A 25,300-nucleotide genomic window follows, 5' to 3' on the forward strand; every position below is an offset into this window, starting at 1 on the left:
AAGGCTTACAGGTGAGTGCAGCTGTGGAACAGAAGTCCTTCTGTTTAGTTTTGCACCTCCTTCCCAATTCTGACAACTGATACCTAACTCTTCTGACCCTTCCAACACACACACACACGCACACTCACACACACAGACGGAGAGAAACAACAGGATAAACCTGACTGAATAATGCCTCAAAACTATTGTCAACCCATAATCTGCAACCCAACCTCTCCCCTGTAGCTTTGATCTCACCAACACACACTGGCAGATATCTCCTCAACAATACCAGGTAGGCTAAGATATATTAATGTCCAGGCAAGTAGTAATTCTCATTGGGTAGTCCTGTTTGAATATAATGTATCGTGGACAGAAAAGGAAGTGGCAGACTTTCGCGATCATTTTACTTATGGGAAACCGAGATTGGTTTGAATAGGGTTGTTTATTAACTTTTACAATATTTGAATACTAATTAGCATATGTAGTTACAGACGTTGTTAGGCGGAACCTGAAAACGTGTCGCCTGATTTTTTTTGGGGTGTTGTCATCAACTTCCTGATTTACCTGTCCCAAGGTGGGCAGAACTGGCCGAGTTTCTGCGTTGAAATTGATTCTCAAGATGGCCAATATATGAAAAGTTATTCATCAGGAGAAAGATAGCCTTCTTCAATAAAGTTCCGAATTCATCACAAAGAGCAGGTAACAGTGATTCCCCGCAGTGGTGTGATTTACCGCATAGTTTACTTTGTGCATTAATATTTGATGTGCGGTTAACTTCGCATATTAAGTCTATGCGCTGCTCAATGTCTGAACGTTCAGTAGATTAATTTTTTTAATTGAAAACTTTGCGGAATATTTGTAGTTGTGGGTTTATTTGAGCCTTTCTAAACGTTATTACAGAGTGTCGGGATTGTAGTTAACATGGAGTCAGCTGTGGTCCATTATGTTCAACTGAGAATCCAAGAGAGGGTAGCTGTAAACCCGCTTGGGCCCCCTTGTGTTCTTGAGAGTTAGTTGACAGGTAGACTTAATGTTGTTGGTTATGTTAAATTATGGCCAGGTGACGATATTATATGTTGTGGTAGGTTTTTGGCAGGACATCTTATCTGTAATAATATTAAAGGGACAATTTGCGATTTCTACTTCTATTTTTGCACTTTAAAACGAATTGATTCTTAAAGAATATAACTTTGACATGCTTCATGAACTAAATTCAACTGACCCCCTCAAAACTCAAAATACGTTTGTTTTACTCTGTTTGTAAACAATGTAATTGTAAACAAACTGTATAGCCTCAACATTATTAAAGCTATAATTTTGATCTCTTGGGTCCTTGCATCCATAGCTCTGTCTGTGCATAAGATATGATATTAATAGTATGGTAATGGTGTAGACTGCAGTGTCTATGGGCACTGTAGGGAGACCGAGGAGGTCCTCCATGAAGACTCAGCTGGTTAGTGCCATCCAGCTAGAGGAAGTGGAGATGGAGATCAATAACCATCACCAAGAGGTCAACAGCCCTTACCAAGAGGTCAACAGCCCTTACCAAGAGGTCAACAGCCCTTACCAAGAGGTCAACAACCCACACCAAGAGGTCAAAGGTGAGCGCGGCTCATAAACCACCCAGTGGGTAGAGTGTTTGGTCATGTGCTGGGAAGGGATAATGTGGGGGTGAAGTGTGTGGGATTTGAACTTTGACGTTGTGTTTCAGAGCCGCAGACGTACAGTGTGGAGGAAGCGGTGGAGACCATCGGCTTTGGTCGCTTCCATGTTCTGTTGTTCATCATCATGGGCAGTGCCAGCGTGAGTGTCCGTGTGTGTCTAGCTGTCTGTCTATTTGTCTGTCAGTATGTAAGTGAAAATACTCTTGATAAAGGATGTGCACAAGAATATAAGCGTGCATGTATTTATTGTAGATAGCGGAGGCCATGGAGATCATGTTGCTGGCCGTGGTGTCTCCTGAGATCCGCTGTGAATGGCATCTGGACGACTGGGAGGTGGCTCTGGTCTCCACGGTGAGGAAATACACCGATGAGCATGCAGCTACGTTTAAATATGTGGTTGTACCTATTAAACGTATATGATATAACTTCCTGTCTGTCTGTCTCTGTCTCAGATGGTGTTTGCAGGGTTCATGGTGTGTGGAGTGCTGAGTGGATACGTGGCCGATAGATATGGACGCTGGAAAGTATGTCCCCTTACAGGTTTATGTGATGAACTAAAGATGAAATCTTCCGGAATTGTTTTTAGCGGTTTTAACAGGCTGTGTTGGAATGAATGTGTAGATGTCTGACAGTCTATCAATCTATCTAGGTGGTGTTTGGGGGTTCTTTGTGGGCAGCGTATTTCTCCCTGCTCACCTCCTTCTCTCCATCCTACGGATGGTTCATCTTCCTTCGCCTAATGGTGGGCTGTGGCGTCGCCGGGTGCTCCCAGGGGTAAGACTGACACACACACACACAGAGAGGCACACACACAGACACACCTAGTTCCCTGTTCTGTGACACATTGTTACTGATGTCACTCTCCTTTCTCCTAGGTTTGTCCTAAAGACCGAGTTTATCCCTGCTAGCTACAGATCCTACCTGCTACCTCTCGCCTCAGTAAGTCACCATAGCCTCACTTAGCCATCATCATCATCATCATCATCACAGTTGTTTCAGCTTTAGTTTTGTCTTCCCCTTTAGATCTTCTGGATGGTAGGCTCCATGCTCATCATCCTGCTGGGTATGACTGTGGTTCCAACGCTGGGCTGGCGTTGGATGATCCGCCTGTCCGTCATCCCCAGTGTCATCCTCCTCCTTCTCTTTCAGGTAGGAGTCCCGCCGCCTCTGAGTCTCAGCAGCATCTCTCTTTGACACGCCCCTCACTCTCTGACCCTCTCCCTCCCTACTCCTTCTCTATCCCCTCCACCCCCCTTCTCTCCCCATGACGCCCCAACTTCAGAATAGTGTTGAGACTAGCCTCTCTGACACTCTCTTCCTGATTAACTTTCCTGGCGTTCCCATATGTCTGTAGCTTATCCCGGAGTCGGCTCGCTACAACGTGTCAGCAGGGAATGTGCAGGCTGCCGTGGAAACACTCCAGCGTATCGCCAGGATGAACAGGGCCTCCATGCCACCAGGGAGGCTCGTGGAACCTGTGGTGGTGAGTTGTGTGTGTGTGTGTGTGTGTGTGTGTGTGTGTGTGTGTTTATTGATGTCTCTGTGGTGTATGTGTTTCAGAAAGACAGGGGCAGTTGGCGCCTCCTGGTCAGTCCAGCATTCAGGAGGACCTCCCTACTACTGTGGTACTCATGGTAATGCCCCATACACTTTTCCTTCTCCTCCTACTCTTCCAACCTAAGAGTACTTCCCTGTTTGTATTTGAGTGTGTGAGGACGGCATGGTGTGGAAGGGTGTATGACATTCTATTTTTCAACATCTATATGTGTGCTCTAGGTTTGTCCTTTTCTTACTGCAGCTCTGCGCTGTGAAGCTCTAACTGTGTGTGTGTGTGTGTGTGGTTGTTTATTTATTTATGTGTGTCTAGGTTTGTGGCGTCCTTCTCCTACTATGGCTCTGTGTTGAGCAGCTCTGAGCTGCTGGAGAAGAACCTGCTGTGTGTGACGGACGCTGACGCAGAGCACCAGCAGAAACACAGCCACCCAGAGGACGGGCTGTGCTACTGCATCCCCTTCGGCTTTAGCGACTACCAGACCCTCCTCATCAGCTGTCTAGGGGAGGTTGCCCGTGAGTGAGGGGTTGGAGGTGGAGAACTATGGGTGTGCGCGTGCATGTGTAACACATGTCCAGTGAAGACAAGAAGAATGGTTTCGGTACCAGTATAACAGATCGTTCTTAGTAACTCTCTTGCGTTGTTTAAAAAAAAAAAGAATACCCAGCCAGCGGTCCCAGTTTCTCTTACAGCAATAACATACTATTAGAGCATGCTAGCTAACTCGCTCTTACAGCAATAACATAGTATTAGAGCATGCTAGCTAACTCGCTCTTACAGCAATAACATACTATTAGAGCATGCTAGCTAATTCGCTCTTACAGCAATAACATACTATTAGATCATGCTAGCTAACTCTCACAGCAATAACATACTATTAGAGCATGCTAGCTAACTCGCTCTTACAGCAATAACATACTATTAGAGCATGCTAGCTAACTTGCTCTTACAGCAATAACATACAATTAGAGCATGCTAGCTAACTCGCTCTTACAGCAATAACATGCTATTAGAGCATTCTAGCTAACTCGCTCTTACAGCAATAACATACAATTAGAGCATGCTAGCTAACTCGCTCTTACAGCAGTAACATACAATTAGAACATGCTAGCTAACTCGCTCTTACAGCAATAACATACAATTAGAGCATGCTAGCTAACTCGCTCTTACAGCAATAACATACCATTAGAGCATGCTAGCTAACTCGCGCTTACAACAATAGCATATATTAGAGCATGCTAGCTAACTCGCTCTTACAGCAATAACATACTATTAGAGCATGATAGCTAACTCGCTCTTACAGCAATAACATACTATTAGAGCATGCTAGCTTACTCGCTCTTACAGCAATAACATACTATTAGATCATGCTAGCTAACTCTCACAGCAATAACATACTATTAGAGCATGCTAGCTAACTCTCTCTTAAAGCAACAACATACTATTAGATCATGCTAGCTAACTCGCTCTTACAGCAATAACATACTATTAGAGCATGCTAGCTAGCTCGCTCTTACAGCAATAACATACTATTAGAGCATGCTAGCTAACTCGCTCTTACAGCAATAACATACTATTAGAGCATGATAGCTAACTCGCTCTTACAGCAATAACATACTATTAGAGCATGCTAGCTTACTCGCTCTTACAGCAATAACATACTATTAGATCATGCTAGCTAACTCTCACAGCAATAACATACTATTAGAGCATGCTAGCTAACTCTCTCTTAAAGCAACAACATACTATTAGATCATGCTAGCTAACTCGCTCTTACAGCAATAACATACTATTAGAGCATGCCAGCTAGCTCGCTCTTACAGCAATAACATACTATTAGAGCATGCTAGCTAACTCGCTCTTACAGCAATAACATACTATTAGAGCATGCTAGCTAACTCGCTCTTACAGTAATAACATACTATTAGAGCATGCTAGCTAACTCGCTCTTACAGCAGTAACATACAATTACAGCATGCTAGCTAACTCGCTCTTACAGCAGTAACATACAAAAGCACATCCCAGGATGCCCCAAATATCTAACAGGCACTATATATACAGTTGAAGTCGGAAGTTTACAAACAGGTTGGAGTCATTAAAACTCGTTTTTCAACCACTCCACACATTTCTAGTTTTGGCAAGTCGGTTAGGACAAATACTTTGTGCATGACACAAGTAATTTTTCCAACAATTGTTTACAGACAGATTATTTAACTTATAATTCACTGTATCACAATTCTAGTGGCTCATACGTTTACATACACTAAGTTGATTGTGCCTTTAAACAGCTTGGAAAATTCCAGAAAATTATGTCATGGCTTTAGAAGCTTATGATATGGTAATTGACATAATTTGACTCAATTGAAGGTGTACCTGTGGATGTATTTCAAGGCCTACCTTCAAACCCAGTGCCTCTTTGCTTGACATCATGGGAAAATCAAAGGAAATCAGCCAAGACTTCAGAAAAAAAATCATAGACCTCCACAAGTCTGGTTCATCCTTGGGTGCAATTTCCAAACGCCAGAAGGTACCACGTTCATCTGTACAACCAATAGTATGCAAGTATAAACACAGTGGGACCACGCAGCCATCATACCGCTCAGGAAGGAAACACGTTCTGTCTCGTAGAGATGAACATACTTTTGTGCGAAAAGTGCAAATCAATCCCAGAACAACAGCAAAGGACCTTGTGAAGATGCTGGAGGAAACAGGTACAAAAGTATTTATATCCACAGTAAAATGAGTCTTATATCGACATAACCTGAAAGGCCGCCCAGCAAGGAAGAAGCCACTGCTCCAAAACTGTCATAAAAAGCCAGACTACGGTTTTCAACTGCACATGGGGACAAAGATTGTACTTTTTGGAGAAATGTCCTCTGGTCTGATGAAACAAAAATATAACTGTTTGGCCATAATGACCATTGTCATGTTTTGAGGAAAAATGGGGAAAATGCTTGCAAGCCGAAGAACACCATTCCAACCGTGAAGCACGGGGGTGGCAGCATCATGTTGTGGGGGTGCTTTGCTGCAGGAGGGACTGGTGCACTTCACAAAATAGAAGGCATCATGAGGATGGAAAATGATGTGGATATATTGAAGCAACATCTCAAGACATCAGTCAGGAAGTTAAAGCTTGGTCGCAAATGGGTCTTCCAAATGGACAATGACCCCAAGCATACTTCCAAAGTTGTGGCAAAATGGTTTAAGGACAACTAAGTTAAGGTATTGGATTGGCCATCACAAATCCCTGATCTCAATCCTATAGAACATTTGTGGGTAGAACTGAAAAAGTGTGTGCGTTCAAGGAGGCCTACAAACCTGACTCAGTTACACCAGCTCTGTCAGGAGGAATGGGCCAAAATTCACCCAACTTATTGTGGGAAGCTTGTGGAAGGCTAGCCGAAACGTTTGACCGAAATGAAACAATTTAAAGGCAATGCTACCAAATACTAATTGAGTGTATGTAAACTTCTGACCCACTGGGAATGTGATGAAAGAAATAAAAGCTGAAATAAATCATTCTCCTATTATTCTGACATTTGACATTCTTAAAATAAAGTGGGGATCCTAACTGACCTAAGACAGGGAATTTTTACTAGGATTATATGTCAGGAATTTTTAAAAACAGTTTAAATGTATTTGGCTAAGGTGTATGTAAACTTCCGACTTCAACTGTATATACAGTGGGGAGAACAAGTATTTGATACACTGCCGATTTTACAGCTTTTCCTACTTACAAAGCATGTAGAGGTCTGTCATTTATATCATAGGTACACTTCAACTGTGAGAGACGGAATCTAAAACAAAAATCCAGAAAATCACATTGTATGATTTTTAAGTAATTAATTTGCATTTTATTGCATGACATAAGTATTTGACACCTACCAACCAGTAAGAATTCTGGCTCTCACAGACCTGTTAGTTTTTCTTTAAGAAGCCCTCCTGTTTTCCACTCATTACCTGTATTAACTGCACCTGTTTGAACTTGTTACCTGTATAAAAGACACCTGTCCACACACTCAATCAAACAGACTCCAACCTCTCCACAATGGCCAGACCAGAGAGCTGTGTAAGGACATCAGGGATAAAATTGTAGACTTGCACAAGGCTGGGATGGGCTACAGGACAATAGGCAAGCAGCTTGGTGAGATGGAAACAACTGTTGGCGCAATTATTAGAAAATGGAATAAGTTCAAGATGATGGTCAATCACCCTCGGTCTGGGGCTCCATGCAAGATCTCACCTCGTGGGGCATCAATGATCATGAGGAAGGTGAGGGATCAGCCCAGAACTACACGGCAGGACCTGGTCAATGACCTGAAGAGAGCTGGGACCACAGTCTCAAAGAAAACCATTAGTAACACACTACGCCGTCATGGATTAAAATCCTGCAGCGCACACAAGGTCCCCCTGCTCAAGCCAGCGCATGTCCAGGCCCGTATGAAGTTTGCCAATGACCATCTGGATGATCCAGAGGAGGAATGGGAGAAGGTCTTGTGGTCTGATGAGACAAAAATAGAGCTTTTTGATCTAAACTCCACTGGCCTTGTTTGGAGGAAGAAGAAGGATGTGTACAACCCCAAGAACACCATCCCAACCGTGAAGCATGGAGGTGAAAACATAATTCTTTGGGGTTGCTTTTCTGCAAAGGGGACAGGATGACTGCACCGTATTGAGGGGAGGATGGATGGGGCCATGTATCGCGAGATCTTGGCCAACAACCTCCTTCCCTCAGTAAGAGCATTGAAGATGGGTCGTGGCTGGGTCTTCCAGCATGACAACGACCCGAAACACACAGCCAGGGCAACTAAGGAGTTGCTCTGTAAGAAACATCTCAAGGTCCTGGAGTGGCCTAGCCAGTCTCCAGACCTGAACCCAATAGAAAATTTGGGTCCCGTGTGGCTCAGTTGGTAGAGCATGGCGCTTGCAACGCCAGGGTTGTGGGTTCAATTCCCACGGGGGGACCAGGGTTCAATTCCCACGGGGGGACCAGGATGAATATGTATGAACTTTCCAATTTGTAAGTCGCTCTGGATAAGAACGTCTGCTAAATGACTTAAATGTAAATGTAAAATCTTTGAAGGGAGCTGAAAGTCCGCATTGCCCAGTGACAGCCCCGAAACCTGAAGGATCTGGAGAAGGTCTGTATGGAGGAGTGGGCCAAAATCCCTGCTGCAGTGTGTGCAAACCTGGTCAAGAACTACAGGAAACGTATGATCTCTAATTGCAAACAAAGGATTCTGTACCAAATATTAAGTTCTGCTTTTCTGATGTATCAAATACTTATGTCATGCAATAAAATGCAAATTATTTACTTAAAAATCCTACAATGTGATTTTCTGGATTTTTGTTATAGATTCCGTCTCTCACAGTTGAAGTGTACCTATGATAAAAATTACAGACCTCTACATGCTTTGTAAGTAGGAAAACCCGCAAAATCGGCAGTGAATCAAATACTTCTTCTCCCTACTGTATATATCACACACACACCAGGACATAGTGAAATCGTACGCATTGTAAATATGAAAATAGAATATAGTATTTCAAAACATGACCTACAGCTTGCATGTCAATATCAGACTGGAAGGAATTTACGTTCGCTGTCTCTGCAAGCGTAACCAATGGCATAACACCTTATTGATATGTAAATTCAACCAACCAGTAGAAATACATATTTCTGCAGTGTCAAGTGGAAACCCTGTTACACATGCATGTGTGAGTGTGTGTACAGTTGTGGTCAGATTCACTCTCTTGTTTTGTTTTGCTGAATAATCGTACTGTTCGTGTGTACGTCTGATTTGTTTTTGTGCTCGCTCTCTGTCTCTATGGCTCTGTCTCCAGTCATCCCTCTGAATATATTCCTGTTGAACGTGTTTGGGAGGAAGTGGAGCATGGTTCTGCTGGAGCTCGTGGCAGCTCTGTTCTTCATGCTGGTCAACATCTGCTCTACTATGTATGCACTGTAAACACTCGGGGTGGGGGCGTAGTTATTTGACTGTTCAATTTTGTCATCAATTTCAAATACAGTATCAATACTTTTGTTCATCCGATTCTCTCTCTGTCACTCTCTCGCTCTCTCTCTTTCCAGGTTTGGTTTTACCATTTTGTTGTTCTTGATCAGGTCTCTGGTCTCCATGAATTTCAATGTGGTTTATATTTATACTGCGGAGGTATGTGGACACAACTTTTACATTTCATCCGTAGATTTACTGTTAGTGTATAACAATGTATTGTACAGACCTCTCTCGGGTGTATACCGTGTGTGTCTGATGACTCCTTCGGTCTCTCAGGTGTACCCGACTGCAGTGCGTTCTCTCGGGATGGGTTTCTGCACTTCTTTTAGCCGCATCGGAGGCATGATCGCCCCCTTCATAGCACAGGTTTGTGACTGTGTGTGTTGTTCATGTTGGCTGATGAGTGTGTGTGTGTTTGTATTCATATGTGAATGTGTGTTACAAGTGTTTATCCTTCAATGTGGGTGTCTATTAATGTTTGACTGTGTGTGTTGTAGGTGTTGATGTCACACTCAGTGATTTTAGCTCTGCTGCCATTTACTGTGGCCTGTGTGCTTTGCGCTGTTGGATCCTTTCTACTGCCTATCGAGACAAAGGGACGAGCACTACTGGTACGACACTCTCTGTGTTATTGTGTGACATTCAGACAATACTCTGTATGTGATATACAAGTCATGTGTTACTTTTTTTCATTCGATTCGCTTTTTTCTCTTCACAGCAAAGTTCCTGACTGTGTGCATGTGATTCTCAACACGTTCATGTCATTGTATGTTTACGCATTAAAAGTTGTATGCTTTGACAACTGTCTTTTGTGTTTTAAATGATCTAGATATTGATATTTGAGAAAGTGTGTATGTACACTTGAGTGAAAATAACTTGTCAGGCAGGGGAATTCAGTCTCACTTCCCATCACTAGATGGTGACATTACCCCGTAGGGAGATGTCGCTGTCATCTATATAAATTATAAGACAACGTTCTAATCCAATGGGGTTATGTGAAATCTTAAGCAAACAGTGGGAGACTTGGTTGGGTTTCATTGGAAAGGTTGAGAAGCCCAGTCATGGAAAGGTTAATGTTAAAATTAGACTTTAACACCACCCGCAGCTTCATGGGGTGTGTGTGCATGTGTGTGTGTGGTGGGGAGCGGGCATTATACTGAAGTAGTTACTGGGAATATAGTATGGATCAGTGAAGGTGATCAGGTATTAGCTGCAGCGTAAGCCATGGGGTCAGGGGTTAGCCACAGTGTTCAGCCATAGATTCAGCCCTGTGTGACTTTTTCACCCACCCTCTCATTAGGCTTGGGTCTTCAGCTATGGAAAACATGGATCATTTTGGGTTAGCAAAGATTCATATGACCATAAATTGAAAATTGTGGGTAGGCCTATAAACGTGTATTTGCTCTGTCATAGGTACCTCTACACAGACAGAATGTATAACCCAACCTTTCTCTCTGACAGCACTGGAGGGTTTGGGTCTTGGCCATGTGCACAAATAGGCCTCTGTCTGTGTGTTCTGTTCCCACATACCCACTCTGTTGTTCTGTGGCTATGAGCGGGATCTCTCTCCCTCAGCGCCACATTCTTACAGAATGATCTCTCTCTTCTGATCCCTCTCCTCTTTAAGCTTGTTAGATCCCGGTCTGTTTCCCAGGCACACCGTGAGATTAGGTGTGTGTGTGCCCGTGTGTGTGTGCGGGCGTGCCCGTTTGAGTATGTAGCCTATGTGAACATGCTGTGTGGGAGGAGTCTGTACTTGGCTGTTCCCTGACCTTGGATGAGAAAAGTGTCTGGGTGTGAGAGAGCGAGAAAGACAGACTTGGAGAGTTGGGCATCAACATAATGCACATCAAACTATAAGGAAGGGAGGGGGACAGACCGAGGCAATGGGGGCTGCAGTATAGGCTACTGCAGTGCAGATTTGTGGGGTGTTGTATCTGTGGCTGAAGAGAGATTTGCATTAGGATTCTGAGGGACACCTGGCAACCCGTGGCTGAGCTGAGGAGTGACGATGTCTGTACAGGCCAAACGACAACACGGCATACAGTAAGTCCTACACAGCAGTTTGTGTGTGTTCCTCTGTCAATGTGTGTTTGTGTGTGTGTACTTGAATGTGTTATCTAGAACGTATTGTGTGGACATAATGGACGGACAATACTGAAAGAATGAAAGTGTGTTGACGTCCAAGGTAATTATGTAGCATGTCTTAGACACTTATACTATCCATTTTAGATGAGTATATTACTTATGTAAGGTTGTTTAGTCTTGTGTGGTCATTTGCTGCTGTTTATTTCCCTTTGGGGGATTAGTAGTCTATCAAATGTTCTAATTCAATCTAATAAACTACTATACTGTACATCTCCCCCTGCTATGCTGACATTGCAGTGTGTGTGGGTGCTGGAGTATGTGTGTGGGTTTCTCTTGGTGCATGGTACGGATGGATCCACTATGTATGAGGTGCATTGTGTCCCTCACCCCACACATTCCCTCCCTCTTTCTCTTTGTATTGTCTACTTTGGTTATTGTCCCAGTCTTGGGATGTGGGCACATATTCCATCTCCTCCCCCCAAGTCCTTATGCACCCTATGTTTTTATTGTGTAAAAAGGGAATATGTTGATAATGTATTCAAATTATATGAGATAATGTTGGCTGATTATACTATACAGAATATACTGTATAATGCGCTTTATGTTCACACACGCAATGAATATAATGCGATAGCAGGATATAGTACACTTTTCTGAGGGCTTTGATTGTGTGACAACCAGAGTCTCAGCAGCAGATATACTTCATTACCCATAAGCCCAGTGCACAGCATGGAGAGCTGGTTTATCTGGGATCTAATGGTATAAGAACATCTCTGGCCCTACCTCCTAGCAGGGGACCTAACATCTGATATGCAGCCAGCTCAGACCGAGAACACCTTAATCCACACACACACACACACACAGACACACGGCTACTTGCAAACTTAGAAATGTACTTAGATGTTTTATAAGCAATTTATTACGCATGTAGCCTGGTCACATCTGTTTTTGCAAATGCCAACTTCATTGCTGTCATTGGCGTGACAAGGATTTGGAACGATAACACAAAAAGACTGGCTATTAGGCATGGATTCTACATGGGAAGTCAGTGTGGAACACTGGAACGTGGTCTCTGTCTTTTCTCTCTCTCCAGGCAGCCAATGAAAGAGCCCGGAACAGGAAGCTGAGATGGAGTTCTCAGGGTGCCCAGCTGCTGCCGGTGTTGCCGACCAGGCCCAGGAGGCGGAGAAGGAGGGCCACGCCCAGGTTCTATTTGATGAGTTTGTCCAGGCGTCCACCTGCAGAACGACACTCCGTGCCTTCAACCTGCTGTGTGAGCACCTTCAGCTCACACACACACACACACAGCCACAAAAATACTCCCCGACGCAGCCGCAGCGGCCTTTCTACCACACCCTCAAAGAACGCCTCAGCTACTGGAAGGCCAACGCACTGTGGGCCAAACTGGACAAACGGGCAGCCCACCACGAGTACGGGAAGGGTCGTGTCTGTGCCAACACCACGGTACTTATTAGTAATTTACTATCTGGTATTTAAAATGTTCAAATACATAGCCCAAGACAAGTACATTTGAATGGTTATTTGTCAAAACTAAATAGTCTACCAAATATAATTTTCAAATATTATTTTGTAATGACTGTGTTAAATTCATGGGAGTTTATTTGAGTCAGTGTTTTCAAATACTTTCCAACTGTATTTCCAAATACATTAAAATATTCAACTGCTTGTCTTTTCGATTAAAAGATATCGGACTACTTACATTCAAAGTACGTGAAAGTAATTGAGATAATAGAAATAGTATTTGAGCCCAGGTCTGATATGTATAGTATATGGATGGCAAGCGTGTGTGGCTGCACAGCGTGTGTATGTTTAAGTGTGTACATTTCTAGCTTCTCATCCCAGCTATCCTCTCTCCCAGTGTGTGATCATTGGGGCGGGGCCGTGTGGTCTGCGTACAGCAGTAGAGCTGGGGTTCCTGGGGGCCAGAGTGGTGCTGCTGGAGAAGAGAGATGCCTTCTCCAGGAACAACGTCCTCCACCTCTGGCCTTTCACCATCCATGACCTCGGGGGCCTCGGGGCCAAGAAGTTCTACGGAAAGTTCTGTGCTGGAGCCATTGACCACATCAGTGAGTATGGAATGATCCCTGACCCTTGACCCCTGAGTCTCCATGGTTACAGCTATGGGGCTTCAATGTTCATTAGAGAATCCTCTCTCTAATACCCTATTTCTCTCGCCCTCCCTGACTCCCTCCTCTCTCTCTCGCTCTCCCTCCTTCTCTCTGTAGGTATACGGCAGCTACAGTTGGTGTTATTAAAGGTAGCTCTGTTGTTGGGGGTGGAAGTCCATGTCAACGTAGAGTTCAAGGGACTGGTGGAGCCACCTGCGGACCAGGAGCAACAGAGTAAGACCTGCCGTGTGTGTGTGTGTGTGTGTCTGTGTGTGTGTGTGTGTGTGTGTGTGTGTGTGTGTGTGTGTGTGTGTGTGTGTGTGTTTAATGCCTTTGTGTGTGTGTGCCTCAGAGGTAGGCTGGAGGGTGGAGGTGAAACCCAAGTCTCACCCTATTAACACACTGCAGTGTGACGTGGTGATCGGAGCTGATGGACGACGGAACACACTGCCAGGTAAGTCATCTAGTAGCACCTACTGAACTGAAACAGCAACAGATCTCATGCAGACCTCCCATCACTGAAAGAACAGATTTCTTAGTAAATGCCTTTATAGGAAGTTAATTTTTCTAGCCCTCTGATCCCAGACTTCCTGTTTGCCATCACATCCTGTCTCCCATGTGTGGAATCAGGGTTCAGGCGTAAGGAGTTCCGGGGCAAGCTGGCCATTGCCATCACAGCTAACTTCATGAACCGTAACACCACGGCTGAGGCCAAGGTGGAGGAGATCAGTGGAGTGGCCTTCATCTTCAACCAGAGGTTCTTTCAGGAGCTACGGGATGCCACGGGAGTGGACCTGGAGAATATAGTGTACTACAAGGACGACACGCACTACTTTGTGATGACGGCTAAGAAGCAGAGTCTGCTGGAGAAAGGAGTCATTCTGCGGGTAACAGCGCACACAGACGGGCCTCCCGAGTGGCGCAGCGGTCTAAGGCACTGCATCGGGAGACCCATGAGGTGGCGCACAATTGGCCCAGCGCCGTCCGGGTTAGGGGAGGGTTTGGCCGACCGGGATGTCCTTGTCCCATCGCGCGCTAGCGACTCCTTGTGGCGGGCCCGGGCGAATGCACGCTGACTTCGGCCCCCAGTTGTATGGTGTTTCCTCCGACACATTGGTGCGGCTGGCTTCCGTGTTAAGCGAGCAGTGTGTCAAGAAGCAGTGCGGCTTGGCAGAGTTGTGTTTCGGAGGACGCGCGGCTCTCGACCTTCGCCTCTCCCGAGTCCATACGGGAGTTGCAGCGATGGGACAAGACTGTAACTACCAATTGGATATCACAAAATTGGGGAGTAAAATATATATAAAACAACGCACACAGACACATACACACGCACATCCCGTATGACACACTGATACAGCTGCATTGAATGTATCATTATTTTGCTCATGTTGGTCTCACTGCTGTGTTACTGCCCTGATTTTGACTGTATAACAGTGTTATTGTTCAAACATTGATTGCATACTATTGTACTGATGTTTACTGTGTCATACCTATCAGGACTATGCAGACACAGAAATACTTCTCTCACGGGGAAACGTGGACCAGAATGCACTGCTGGCCTATGCCCGCGAGGCGGCGGACTTCTCCACCAATCACCAGCTACCATCCCTGGACTTTGCCATGAACCACTACGGGCAGCCTGATGTTGCGTTGTTTGACTTCACCTGTATGTACGCGTCAGAGAACGCTGCACTGGTCAGACAGAGACATGGACACCATCTACTGGTCACGCTGGTGGGAGACAGCCTTCTGGAGGTGAGGAGCGAGGGAGAGGAAGAGAGGAGCAGAGTTGAGGGAGAGTAGAAGAATGTTAACGTCAGCAATCCTGATGTACTCTGAAAGTAATTCTGTTGTAAGTAGCATATGGTTGTAATGTGTATGTGTCTGCTTGCGTGTGTGTGTGTGTTAGCCATTCTGGCCCATGGGGACAGGTATAGCACAGGGGTTCCTGGCAGCACTGGATTCTGCCTGGATGGTACGGAGCTGGGCTCAAGGCCTCGCCCCCCTGGACTTACTTGCTGAAAGGTGAGATGGCAGGTCTGCAGTTAGGAGAGCACGCGCACCAGCAATCAGGGAATAGGCACACTGTCAAATTACACATTGTAAAACCTATAGACAGACACACACTGCCAAACCCACACAAACATACATGACATGCCAAAATCATTGATGAACACACACAGGCACCTCGGCTATGTAACCAAATTATCATTCACCTGATTCCATAACTAAACAATCCTCTCTCTCTCTCCTCTCATTCTCTCTTTCTTTTTTTCAGAGAGAGTCTGTATCGCCTCCTTCCTCAGACCACTCCAGAAAATGTCAACAAAAATTTTGGTCAATACACCGTCGACCCAGCTACCCGTTACCCTAACATCAATCCTCAACTCATCACCCCCGCACAGGTATGCACAGGCACACATGCATACACACACACACAGGTATGATGATGATGATGATGATGATGATGATGATGATGATGATGACAATCTCTGTAGGTGGGCCATCTAATCTACACAGGAGAGAATGGAGGTTCAGGTGTGGTCCAGGAACCGCAACCCCGATCCCCCTTGCCGAAGCTACTACGACAGGGTGAGTCTGAGTACTGACTCTGAGTACTGAACGGTACACTAACATAACTCTAACTCATAACTCTTGATCAGCATCTTCACTCATATTTGTTTTCTTCCTACCTGGTTCCCCAGAGTCCTTCTCTCGCTCCAGTAAGCTTTTGTCGTGGTGCCAGCAGCAGACGCAGGGTTACCGTGGCGTTGCTGTGAGCGACCTCACTACTTCCTGGAAGAGTGGCCTAGCTTTGTGCGCCCTCATCCACCGCTACCGACCTGACCTCATGTGAGTCACCTCTGACCTCTAGCCTCCTGCTCCTCACAAATCACCTCGCCTCTCACCTCATACAGCTCATCCCAAAGGTAGCATTCAGGCGCAATGTAGTTGGACTGGAACGTTACCAATGCCTCACTTCTCAGCCCACCTCTCAACTTTCGAACCTTAGTCTCACTTCCTTTTCACGCAAGCTCAGGTGCGTGTGTGTGTGTGTGTGTGTGTGTGTGTGTGTGTGAGAGAGAGAGGTGAGGCTGATGAGTCAGAAGACCATGGTCCTGATTAGTGCCCTTTTAATTACCTGATTGGATCAGTGCTTCTCTTTGTCCACTTGCTCTGGTGTGTGCGTTTGTAAAGTGTGTCTATTTGGACGCGCGTGTGTGGTGTGACTCTCTTACTTTGACTCCCTCGTCCCATCTCTCTGCAGTGACTTTGACTTTCTCGTCCCATCTCTCTGCGGTGACTTTGACTCTCTCGTCCCATCTCTCTGCGGTGACTTTGACTCTCTCGTCCCATCTCTCTGCAGTGACTTTGACTCTCTCGTCCCATCTCTCTGCAGTGACTTTGCCTCTCTGGGGGAGGATGAGGGGGAGGTGAATATGAGGTTGGGGTTGGAGGTGGCAGAGAAGGAGTTTGGCATCTCTCCTGTGATGACTGTTGAGGAGATGGCGTCTGTCAGTGAAACGGACACTCTCTGTATGGTCATGTACCTCAGCCAGTTTCACCAGCTCTTCAAGGGGGCACTGCCCCCAAGTGGTGAGTTTCTCAACCACAGTAGTCAGCTGTTAATGCTCAATTCTCCTCATCACCCTCTATTCTTATCCTACCCTCTCTTTCCAGAATGTTCAATACTCTCCCTCATCTCCAGCCCTCTCCTTCATAACCAGTTATCTACAATGCCTTACTAAGCAAAAGCAAAGTGGTGAAACTGTTTCTATTCCTATTACCTGTCAGTGGTTGTGAAGGAAAGGAGGTGAGGAATGGCTGTGCGTGACTGTTCTTCTCCTCTTATCTTTTCTGTAGAATCCCAGACTGAGAGCCCAGATGGGAGGGCTGCTGTGATCGGTCCTGCCTCTCTCCTCAGCCGCCTGGGCCACAGCCCATCCCGCAAGCGCAACCCCAAGGTACACACCCCTATTTGTTTATGCAGGGCCTCTGTTTGTCTTTGTGTAGGTGTATAGGTGCATGTGTGTTTTACATGTATTTGTCTGTGTCCCTCCCATCAGGAGCAGAAGGAAAAGGATGCAGTGGGGAAGAGAAGAAAAACCAGTCGGCCATGTCTGGAGGACGTGAAACAAGATCTCAGATTAAGGTCTCAGGACAGTTATGAGGTGAGAGGTGTAACCTGTAGCCCTGGGTTAGGTTACAGAAATTGTAACTGCCGGTAGTTCTGTGACTAAATGAAAGAGATGCAATAATGTAAAATATTTTAGAAGTTAGAACAGCAATACAACACCTTTGGCCTTAAAGTGACACTGGTCAAACGCTCCACCATTCTGCCTTCCACAGGAACAGGCTGTCCTGTGCTCTGTGGGTGGAGCAAGCCAGAGCAGAGTGCGCTCGATGGCCAATCAGCTGCTGGCCAAGTTTGAGGAGAATGCCCCTTGCCCCTCCTCCACGCCAGCTGCAGCTCTACGCAGACAGGTCAGAGGGGATGGAATTCAGAACTCCTAGCTGCTAAGAGTTTTCAGGTGTTTCTAAGAGGGGTTTCCCTCGCTCAAAACGTCAAAGTAAAAAAATAAAAAAAATAAACTCTTATTGAAAATCTGTGCTTTTAATCTGAATAAAAGGAACTTCTACAGCACGGTCTCTCATCAATAGCTGTTGCTGGTTTAGATCCTCCAGGTGTGAGCCAACTGACTGACTTCCTCTTGAGGTTTCAGAGGATAAGACAGATTAGCTGCACTGTGATGGGCACTTGGGGTAAGGGCCAATGGGACTCACTGACTGCTCCACGGCTCAGTAAGGGTTAATTTGGTTGAAGGGAGCAGCTAGGAGCAGCAATATGGGTTAAGATGAACCGATAGTTAGTGTTAGCAGTGGTAGCTCTTGGCCTAGACCCTAGACTCTTAAGGCTGTGGTTGTAGTATGGTATAAAGGTAGCCGTGGCCGTCCCGGCTCCACAGCCCTCACTCCCTCTACTAACTGACCACCAGGGGGACTCCATGCCCACGCTTACACATCCTCCAGCATCCCCTGACCCCCAGGCCCAGCCAGCCCTTGTGGCCTCCGCTGCCACCTGGAAACAGATAAAAATAGTAAGTCCCCTACCTGCTTCATTTGTGGTTCTTAGAGGACTGTAGTTATATAGCTGTATCTCTCTGTGTCACCACATGGGGGTGCATGATGTGTGCTGTGTAGTTCAGTCGCGTGGCATTTTGTCATAGCCCTTTCTTAGCCTTAGAGTTCCCTAGATATCACAGTATTTCACTATTTCGCTACGTCAACCACCCACTCACATGATGCCGTCTAAACCCATCTAACCCCAGAAGAAGCGCACGCAGCAGCAGGAGCAGATGAGTTTCAAGTACAAGGAAAAGGTCAAGTGTCACACTCTGCCCAGCAGGGGGGAGCAGGTAGGCCACCCCAGAGGATTCTGGGTGATGTAGTTGTGTGTAGACCAGGTGGCATGTAGACTAATAATAATGTCCCATGCCACCCATAAATGTTCATAGACTCCCCAAGTTCCCAGTAGCCATCTGTAGACTAATGTGTGTCATTGGTGTGATGACGTTTGAGGTCTCTTCTTGGCTACATCAGTGGTTCCCTGATATATCTTCAGGGCAGAAGAGACCAACTGTCAGAATTGTCTTTCGACAGGTGGCGTCAATCCTATGCGACTCGCAGTCCGTCAACCAACAGACGAATGTTGCGCTATCTGGCTTAAGACAATGAATTGTTCTAGCAGTGTAGTGAAAACAATACACTGAGAGAACATATCAAATCCACGTTTAGATCTTGACAGAGCGTTGACAACGGTCTAAGCTTTAATCAAACCCCTAGTGTGGACTTACCCCATTCATAGACACTAACTACGTTTAGCGCCAATTGACGATAGCATAGCCCCAAGGCTTGCGCTAAACATTAACACGCATCGCTTGCGGTACGGTTTTGGAAACATGAAACCCGTCTTTCATATAAGCAATAAATCATTTTCAAAAATCACCATGTTAAATTACTTACACACATCTTTTAGGGTTCGTGTTCTCACACAGCCATTTCCATGTTGCAGCGGTTGTTTGTGGAAAACGGAGTGGACTACCTGTGATAATTAACTATCCGTGTCTCCGTACACCTCTGTGTAAACTGAAGACAGATGCCACAAATGTGTTGTCGCTGAAAAATGCAGTCGGCTGCAACTGGATTTTGTATTTTTGAAATGATTTTGATGTGATATGAAAGGGATTTGTTTTTCTAGAACCATACCGCAATTGGGAATTGATTCACATTTAGATGGATTATTTGGCTGTTTTGGCTTCCAGAACCAATTCAACCTTCAAACAGAACATGTAAGATCCTTGGACTATAAGGAGTAACGTTAGGCTCCATTAGTCCATTACTGGGCTAGTGTGGATCATAAGTGGGATACAACTTGACCTCTAGTCATTGAGTTCAATCTATGGGCTTCAGGGCAGTGTCAGAGGGCTAAATGATACTGTAAATCATATTAACATCTGTTGTTTCAGAGAAAGAGGATTAAACTGGACTGAACTGGAGTCAGAGTACATCTTGTTTGTTCTTTAAGAAAGTATATTTGTATAATTTACCACAGGGCATGTGGCATGTGACAACACTGCAACTGAAATGTTCCTTTTTAAGATTTAAAAAATCAGAGGCCTGTGAAGGGTTTTTGTTAATGTTTGCACAGGCTTCTTTTCTCGGACTCCTCTCCTATTTTTTGCTACAAATTCAGTTTGAATTGGTGTGAGATAAGGGCCTAGTGATAACATGTATATTTATTATTTTGGACAATGATTACACTGCAACAGAAAGAGGGTTAAATGAGTATAATGATTGAATCCAATAGGGGTTTGATACTTCTAGCTTTGTGGTCCATTTCCACATCCATAACACCACATCAAAACGCTCTGTTTATGGCTCCGATTGTGTCATCCCTAGTGAGTGTGTCTACTGTTTGTTCTGTCCTTCGTCCTCATCCTGTCTGTCTTTTCTCCTGTTGTCTTTTAGAAATACGTTCAGATGTACACAGGGGGAGTGAGCTCATTGGCTGAACAGATATCCAATCAGCTTCAAAGTCAGGAGTCACCTTCACCCCAGCACACTCCTGATAGGAAGGAAACGGTAAGAATTGATTTGAATGAGTCGACTCACCCATACTAATACTGTCGATAGGCCGAAACTCATCCAGCATTGGATTATACCCTATCTAGGCTTGTTCTGAAGTAGGTCATTTCCATGTACAAGTACCCATGAGCACCAACATGTGACGTTCATAGAAGCATGTCAAATTGGATGCCAAATTAAAGCTAGGAGTACTTTTTTTTTTTTTATACATATATCAATTTTTCAAACATTTTCCATACCAAAAATTTGAATAAATAAAGGCTTTGATTTCTGGACAAACAGATGCGAAAAGTGGTCTTTAGAAAACATCTACCAGAAAAAGTCTTAAATGTATTATAAATGTATCAAAACACAATAATGTTGAAGTAAAGACCACTGCCAACTAATATCAACACTTAAATTTAGTTTTGGAGAAATGTCTGTAGGTTTAAGAAACATGACCTTGTACTGTGAAATTCTGTACCAAAAACCCACATATCTTGAAGATATTTTCTAATTTCTCTCCCTCATGAGGAGGGAGGATAATGAAAGTTCACAGAAGTAACAAGTAAAGGTATACCTATCAATTAGTTATAGTGTTTTTACCAGTGGTGTCAAATATTTAAGTAGAAATACTTTAAAGTACTACTTAAGTCATTTTGGAAGGTATCTGTACGTTACTTTACTATTTTTGAAAACTTTTACTTCACTACATTCCTAAAGAAAAATATGTACTTTTACTTCATACATTTTTCCTGAAACCCAAAAGTACTTGTTACATTTTGAATACTTAGCAGGACAGTACAATGGTCCAATTCACCCACTTATCAATAGAACATCTCTTGTCACCCCTACGCCCTCTGATCTGGTGGGCTCAACACAAATGCTTCATTTGTAAATTATGACTGAGTGTTGGAGTTTGCCCCTGGCTTAAAAAATGGTGTGATCTGGTTTGCTTAATATAAGGAATTTGAAATGATTGATACTTTTACTTTTGAAACTTAAGTATATTTAAAAACAAATAGACTTTTACTTTTAGACTTTTACTCAAGTAGAATTTTACTGGGTGACTTTCACTTAAGTATCTTTAGTTTTACTCAAGTATGATAATTGGTTACTTTTTCCACCACTGGTTTTTACTGATATCAATTCGGTATCAGTAAATCAATCGGTAACGGAATTTCCAAAAAATTGGTAACGGATTTTCTGCAATTGAGTTGGCTACAATGGGAACCCATAGTGGTCACAAACCACAGTTGAGTTCACATTTACATTTGAGTCATTTAACCAGACACTTATCCAGAGTGACTTAAAGGAGCAATTAGGGTTAAGTGCCTTGCTCAAGGGCACATTGGCAGATGTTCGCCTAGCAGTCTCGGGAATTCGAACCAACGACCTTTTCGTTACTGGTCCGGCTCTCTTAATAACTGTGCTACCTACAGCCCCACACGTTTGCACAGTAAAGTACAATACAGCACAGTAGAGTACAGGAAAGTAAAGTATGGTTCAGTACAGTAAAGAAAGTAGTGTATAGTTCTGTACTGTACGGTAGAGTTCAGTACAGTACACAGTATGTATTTGGTATTTTATTAGGATCCCCATTAGCTTTTCCGAAAGAAGCAGCTACTCTTCCTGGGGTCCACACAAAACATGAAACATTACATAATACAGAACATTAATAGACAAGAACAGCTCAAGGACAGAACTACATCAATTTAAAAATGGCACACGTAGCCTACATATCAATACATTTACACAAACTATCTCGGTCAAATAGGGGAGAGGTGTTGTGAGGTGTTGCTTTATCTGTTTTTTTAAAACCAGGTTTTCTGTTCATTTGAGCAATATGAGATGGAAGGGCGTTCCATGCAATAACGGCTCTATATAATAGTGTACGCTTTCTTGAATTTGTTCTGGATTTGGGGACTGTGAAAAGACCCCTGGTGGCATGTCTGGTGGGGTAAGTGTGTGTGTGTCAGAGCTGTGTGTAAGTTGACTATGCAAACCTTTTGGGATTTTCTCAACACATTGTTTCTTATAAAAAGAAGAAGTGATGCAGTCAGTCTCCTCAACGTTTAGCTAAGAGAGACTGGCATGCACAGTATTTATATTAGCGCTCTGATTACAATAAAGAGCAAGACTTGCATCTCTGTTCTGGGCCAGCTGCAGCTTAACTATGTCTTTCTTTGCAGCACTTGACCACAGGACTGTACAATAATCAAGATAAGACAAAACTAGACCTGGCAGGACTTGCTTTGTGGAGTGTGGTGTCAAAAAAGCAGAGCATATCTTTATTATGGACAGACCTTTCCCCATCTCGAAGAGCACACTAGAGTTGAGTACACTATAATGTACTGTATTGTACTGTACTATAATGTACTCTGTTGTACTGTACTGAACTCTACTGTGCTCTACTGGGCTGTGCTTTGATATCCAAACAGACATTGATGATTGGTTCAAATTTGGTCGGGTTCAGACCCACCAAATTTGGTCTTGTTTGGGGGCAGCGCTCATTAAAATAATATAATAATACCCAAATATCTCAAGAAGGATATTGCATATTTATTACTCCATGACATTCGGGTGTACTCTGTATTGAGTGCACACGCTTGAGCGTTTTTTATGGGCCTAATAATAAAGCCAATTTAAACAGTAAAAATGTATTGGCTTTTAATGTGGCATTTACAGAAACAGTTATGGTATTTTCATCTGATTGTCAAACAAATCACTTCAAAAAGTAGTCTACCTGTGCATGTTCCTCCACTCCAAAATATTTGTATAAACCTTGCTGTCTCTCTCTCTGACATTTGCAACGTTGTTTCAATACTCAAATTAGATCTTCAGCAGTCGGGACGAGAGAGAGGCAGGCAGCGTTTCTCAGCCAGTCGAAATCATGAATCAGCTGGCATAATTTTTATGGATATATACAAAGAAATGTCAATTGAAAAAAGGTCAAACGAAACGAAGTGCAGCTAGTTTTCAGTCTTTCCAGCGTCAGTTTGAAGTTATTGTGTTGGCTGTGTTGTTGGCTAGCTCCTCTGAACCGTGTCCTAACGAGAGAGCACATGTTTTATGCCAGGCGAAATCCAAATAAATGTCACTAGAAAACAGCTTAAACAAATGCAGGTACTGTTATTCTGTCTGGCTGCACTGTTTGACGTGACTGTAAGTTAGCCGTAGTTGGCTAGCTAGCAAGCTAGGGATAAGAACGTTGCCAGACAGTATGGCAATGAAACATTTAGAACGAACGACTGGGTCGCGTCCATAGATACAGAACAAAAAGACTGGCAACCGAACCAATAGACTAGTCGGCTTGGGTAGCATCCTTAGATTTGTTTCGGGACTCTATCTTGTGGAATGATGACATAGTATGAATAAATTCATCAAAACTAAATGTAGTCGAAAAGAAATGTGAGATCATGTCTAGATGCTTTTTATAGTGGAGATCAAGATTTTAATTTCCCTGCTTGGGTTGATGAGACAGTGATCTGGCAATCAAATGGAACAGAGTAAATAGTCATTTTAGTTTCATAGATTTAGCCGGTGGTAATTTGTGGATTTATAAACTGGGTGGTTCGAGCCCTGAATGCTAATTGGCTGAAAGCCGTGGTATATCAGAGAGGATACCATGGGTATGACAAAATATTTATTTTAACTGCTCTAATTGTGTTGGTAACCAGTTTATAATAGCAGTAACACATCTCAATGGTTTGCGATATATGGCCAATATACCACGGCTAAGGGCTGTGTCCTCCAGTGTTGCGTCGTGCATAAGAACAGCGGAAACCGGAGGGTGTATTATCATTAACATCAAATAGGCTGACCCGTAACGCGCACACACTCCATTCTTCATTGCTGTGACTTGCTTGCTATTTGAGATTTCTGCTCTTCACTCTGTTGTCAGTTCAAGCTACTGATTTTAGTAGTAGAAATATATTTTTTTATTTGTGTCCTTCAAAGCAGCTGTCAATGATCACGTTAGGCTACGTTTAATTTAATTTTGTTATGGTTGTTTGATCGCATGTCTGCAGTTTTCGGGTTGGCTAGTTATTTCAAGTGTATTAGTCTATAAATAAATATTTTTGGCAAAATTCGTCATCTCTCCCATGTCTTATTCGACTAGTATTTTTTCTGAAATGTTTATTGCTTGCCTACATTTTACTCCCTCTGTTTAATATAACACACATACATTCATTATTAATTTCGGTTGCCTATCCTGACGTGAAGTTTGTTGACATTTGAATTAGAGCAGTGATCTTCAACCCTGTACAAAACCATGGCTCTTGGAGATCTGGGAAAATGCACTCTATGTGTAACTATGGCTACGTAACATTTCATTTTGTTTCGCCGTGAAACAGTTTTCATGGGCACACAAATCCAAAATAATGTAGTCCTATACCATTGCAAAATCGAATGCTTCTAACAGAAAGAGTCAGCTATAGGTCTACTGTCAGTCATTTATAGACCTATGTGTTGGATGGATTTGATGCGCATTAGGGTCTCGCTGTAAACTAGTTGTCTAGTGATATTGTTGACCATCATCCGCTGATCCATGAAAGACAATTATTATTGATAGAAAATAATTAAGCTAAATAAATGGTCTACTACTTCTGGCCACGCATGGCACAGAGAACACCAGCACCCACCTGAAAAACAAAGCAATGAGTGCTCTAAACATCTGACTGACGAAATCAAACAATTATAAATCAACGGAGAAGTCTAATGCATTGGAATAAAGGCATAGGA

General features: G+C 43.8%; 2 protein-coding genes across 6 annotated transcripts in view; both read left to right on the forward strand.

Annotated features, from left to right (window-relative positions):
- The first annotated feature begins 3 nt into the window (after positions 1-3).
- On the forward strand, positions 4-10,014 carry svopl (SVOP-like). 2 transcript variants are annotated; one of them, XM_055905636.1, is made up of 16 exons: positions 4-681; positions 1,376-1,583; positions 1,694-1,785; positions 1,899-1,997; positions 2,099-2,170; positions 2,296-2,420; positions 2,522-2,585; positions 2,670-2,795; positions 3,001-3,129; positions 3,207-3,280; positions 3,514-3,713; positions 9,040-9,151; positions 9,287-9,368; positions 9,489-9,578; positions 9,710-9,823; positions 9,931-10,014. In XM_055905636.1, the coding sequence occupies exons 2-16, from the start codon at positions 1,388-1,390 to the stop codon at positions 9,940-9,942; spliced, it is 1,587 nt and encodes a 528-aa protein (XP_055761611.1). In that variant the 5' UTR covers positions 4-681; positions 1,376-1,387; the 3' UTR covers positions 9,943-10,014. The 2 variants fall into 2 exon arrangements, with proteins under 2 accessions (XP_055761611.1, XP_055761612.1); XM_055905637.1 differs by having other exon boundaries at positions 4-274.
- A 714-nt stretch (positions 10,015-10,728) lies between these two features.
- LOC129838564 (protein-methionine sulfoxide oxidase mical3b-like) overlaps positions 10,729-25,300 on the forward strand; it is a 28,903-nt gene continuing 14,331 nt past the window's right edge. For 2 of the 4 annotated variants that reach the window (XM_055905619.1, XM_055905621.1), the window contains exons 1-16: positions 10,749-11,258; positions 12,394-12,764; positions 13,180-13,387; positions 13,547-13,663; positions 13,782-13,883; positions 14,060-14,316; positions 14,927-15,184; positions 15,339-15,454; positions 15,708-15,834; positions 15,928-16,021; positions 16,135-16,282; positions 16,830-17,026; positions 17,294-17,394; positions 17,497-17,601; positions 17,780-17,914; positions 20,459-20,572. In XM_055905619.1, the coding sequence (XP_055761594.1) occupies positions 12,429-12,764; positions 13,180-13,387; positions 13,547-13,663; positions 13,782-13,883; positions 14,060-14,316; positions 14,927-15,184; positions 15,339-15,454; positions 15,708-15,834; positions 15,928-16,021; positions 16,135-16,282; positions 16,830-17,026; positions 17,294-17,394; positions 17,497-17,601; positions 17,780-17,914; positions 20,459-20,572 (2,415 nt within the window). In that variant the 5' untranslated portion in view covers positions 10,749-11,258; positions 12,394-12,428. Of the gene's footprint in view, positions 11,259-12,393; positions 12,765-13,179; positions 13,388-13,546; positions 13,664-13,781; positions 13,884-14,059; positions 14,388-14,926; positions 15,185-15,338; positions 15,455-15,707; positions 15,835-15,927; positions 16,022-16,134; positions 16,283-16,829; positions 17,027-17,293; positions 17,395-17,496; positions 17,602-17,779; positions 17,915-20,458; positions 20,573-25,300 lie in introns of those variants that run through there. The other 2 variants (XM_055905623.1, XM_055905622.1) reach the window with 2 other exon arrangements.

This window comes from Salvelinus fontinalis, chromosome 39 (genome assembly GCF_029448725.1).
Source record: "Salvelinus fontinalis isolate EN_2023a chromosome 39, ASM2944872v1, whole genome shotgun sequence".
In the NCBI taxonomy this organism is placed as follows: Eukaryota; Metazoa; Chordata; class Actinopteri; order Salmoniformes; family Salmonidae; genus Salvelinus; species Salvelinus fontinalis.

What these genes read in the sequence shown, in the direction of transcription:
- svopl (XM_055905636.1), top strand. Translation starts at nt 1,388, where the DNA reads ATGGGCACTGTAGGGAGACCGAGGAGGTCCTCCATGAAGACTCAGCTG. An exon ending in TCATCATGGGCAGTGCCAGC is followed by an intron (nt 1,786 to 1,898) that starts GTGAGTGTCCGT and finishes TATTTATTGTAG; the next exon opens with ATAGCGGAGGCCATGGAGAT. An exon ending in AGGTGGCTCTGGTCTCCACG is followed by an intron (nt 1,998 to 2,098) that starts GTGAGGAAATAC and finishes TCTCTGTCTCAG; the next exon opens with ATGGTGTTTGCAGGGTTCAT.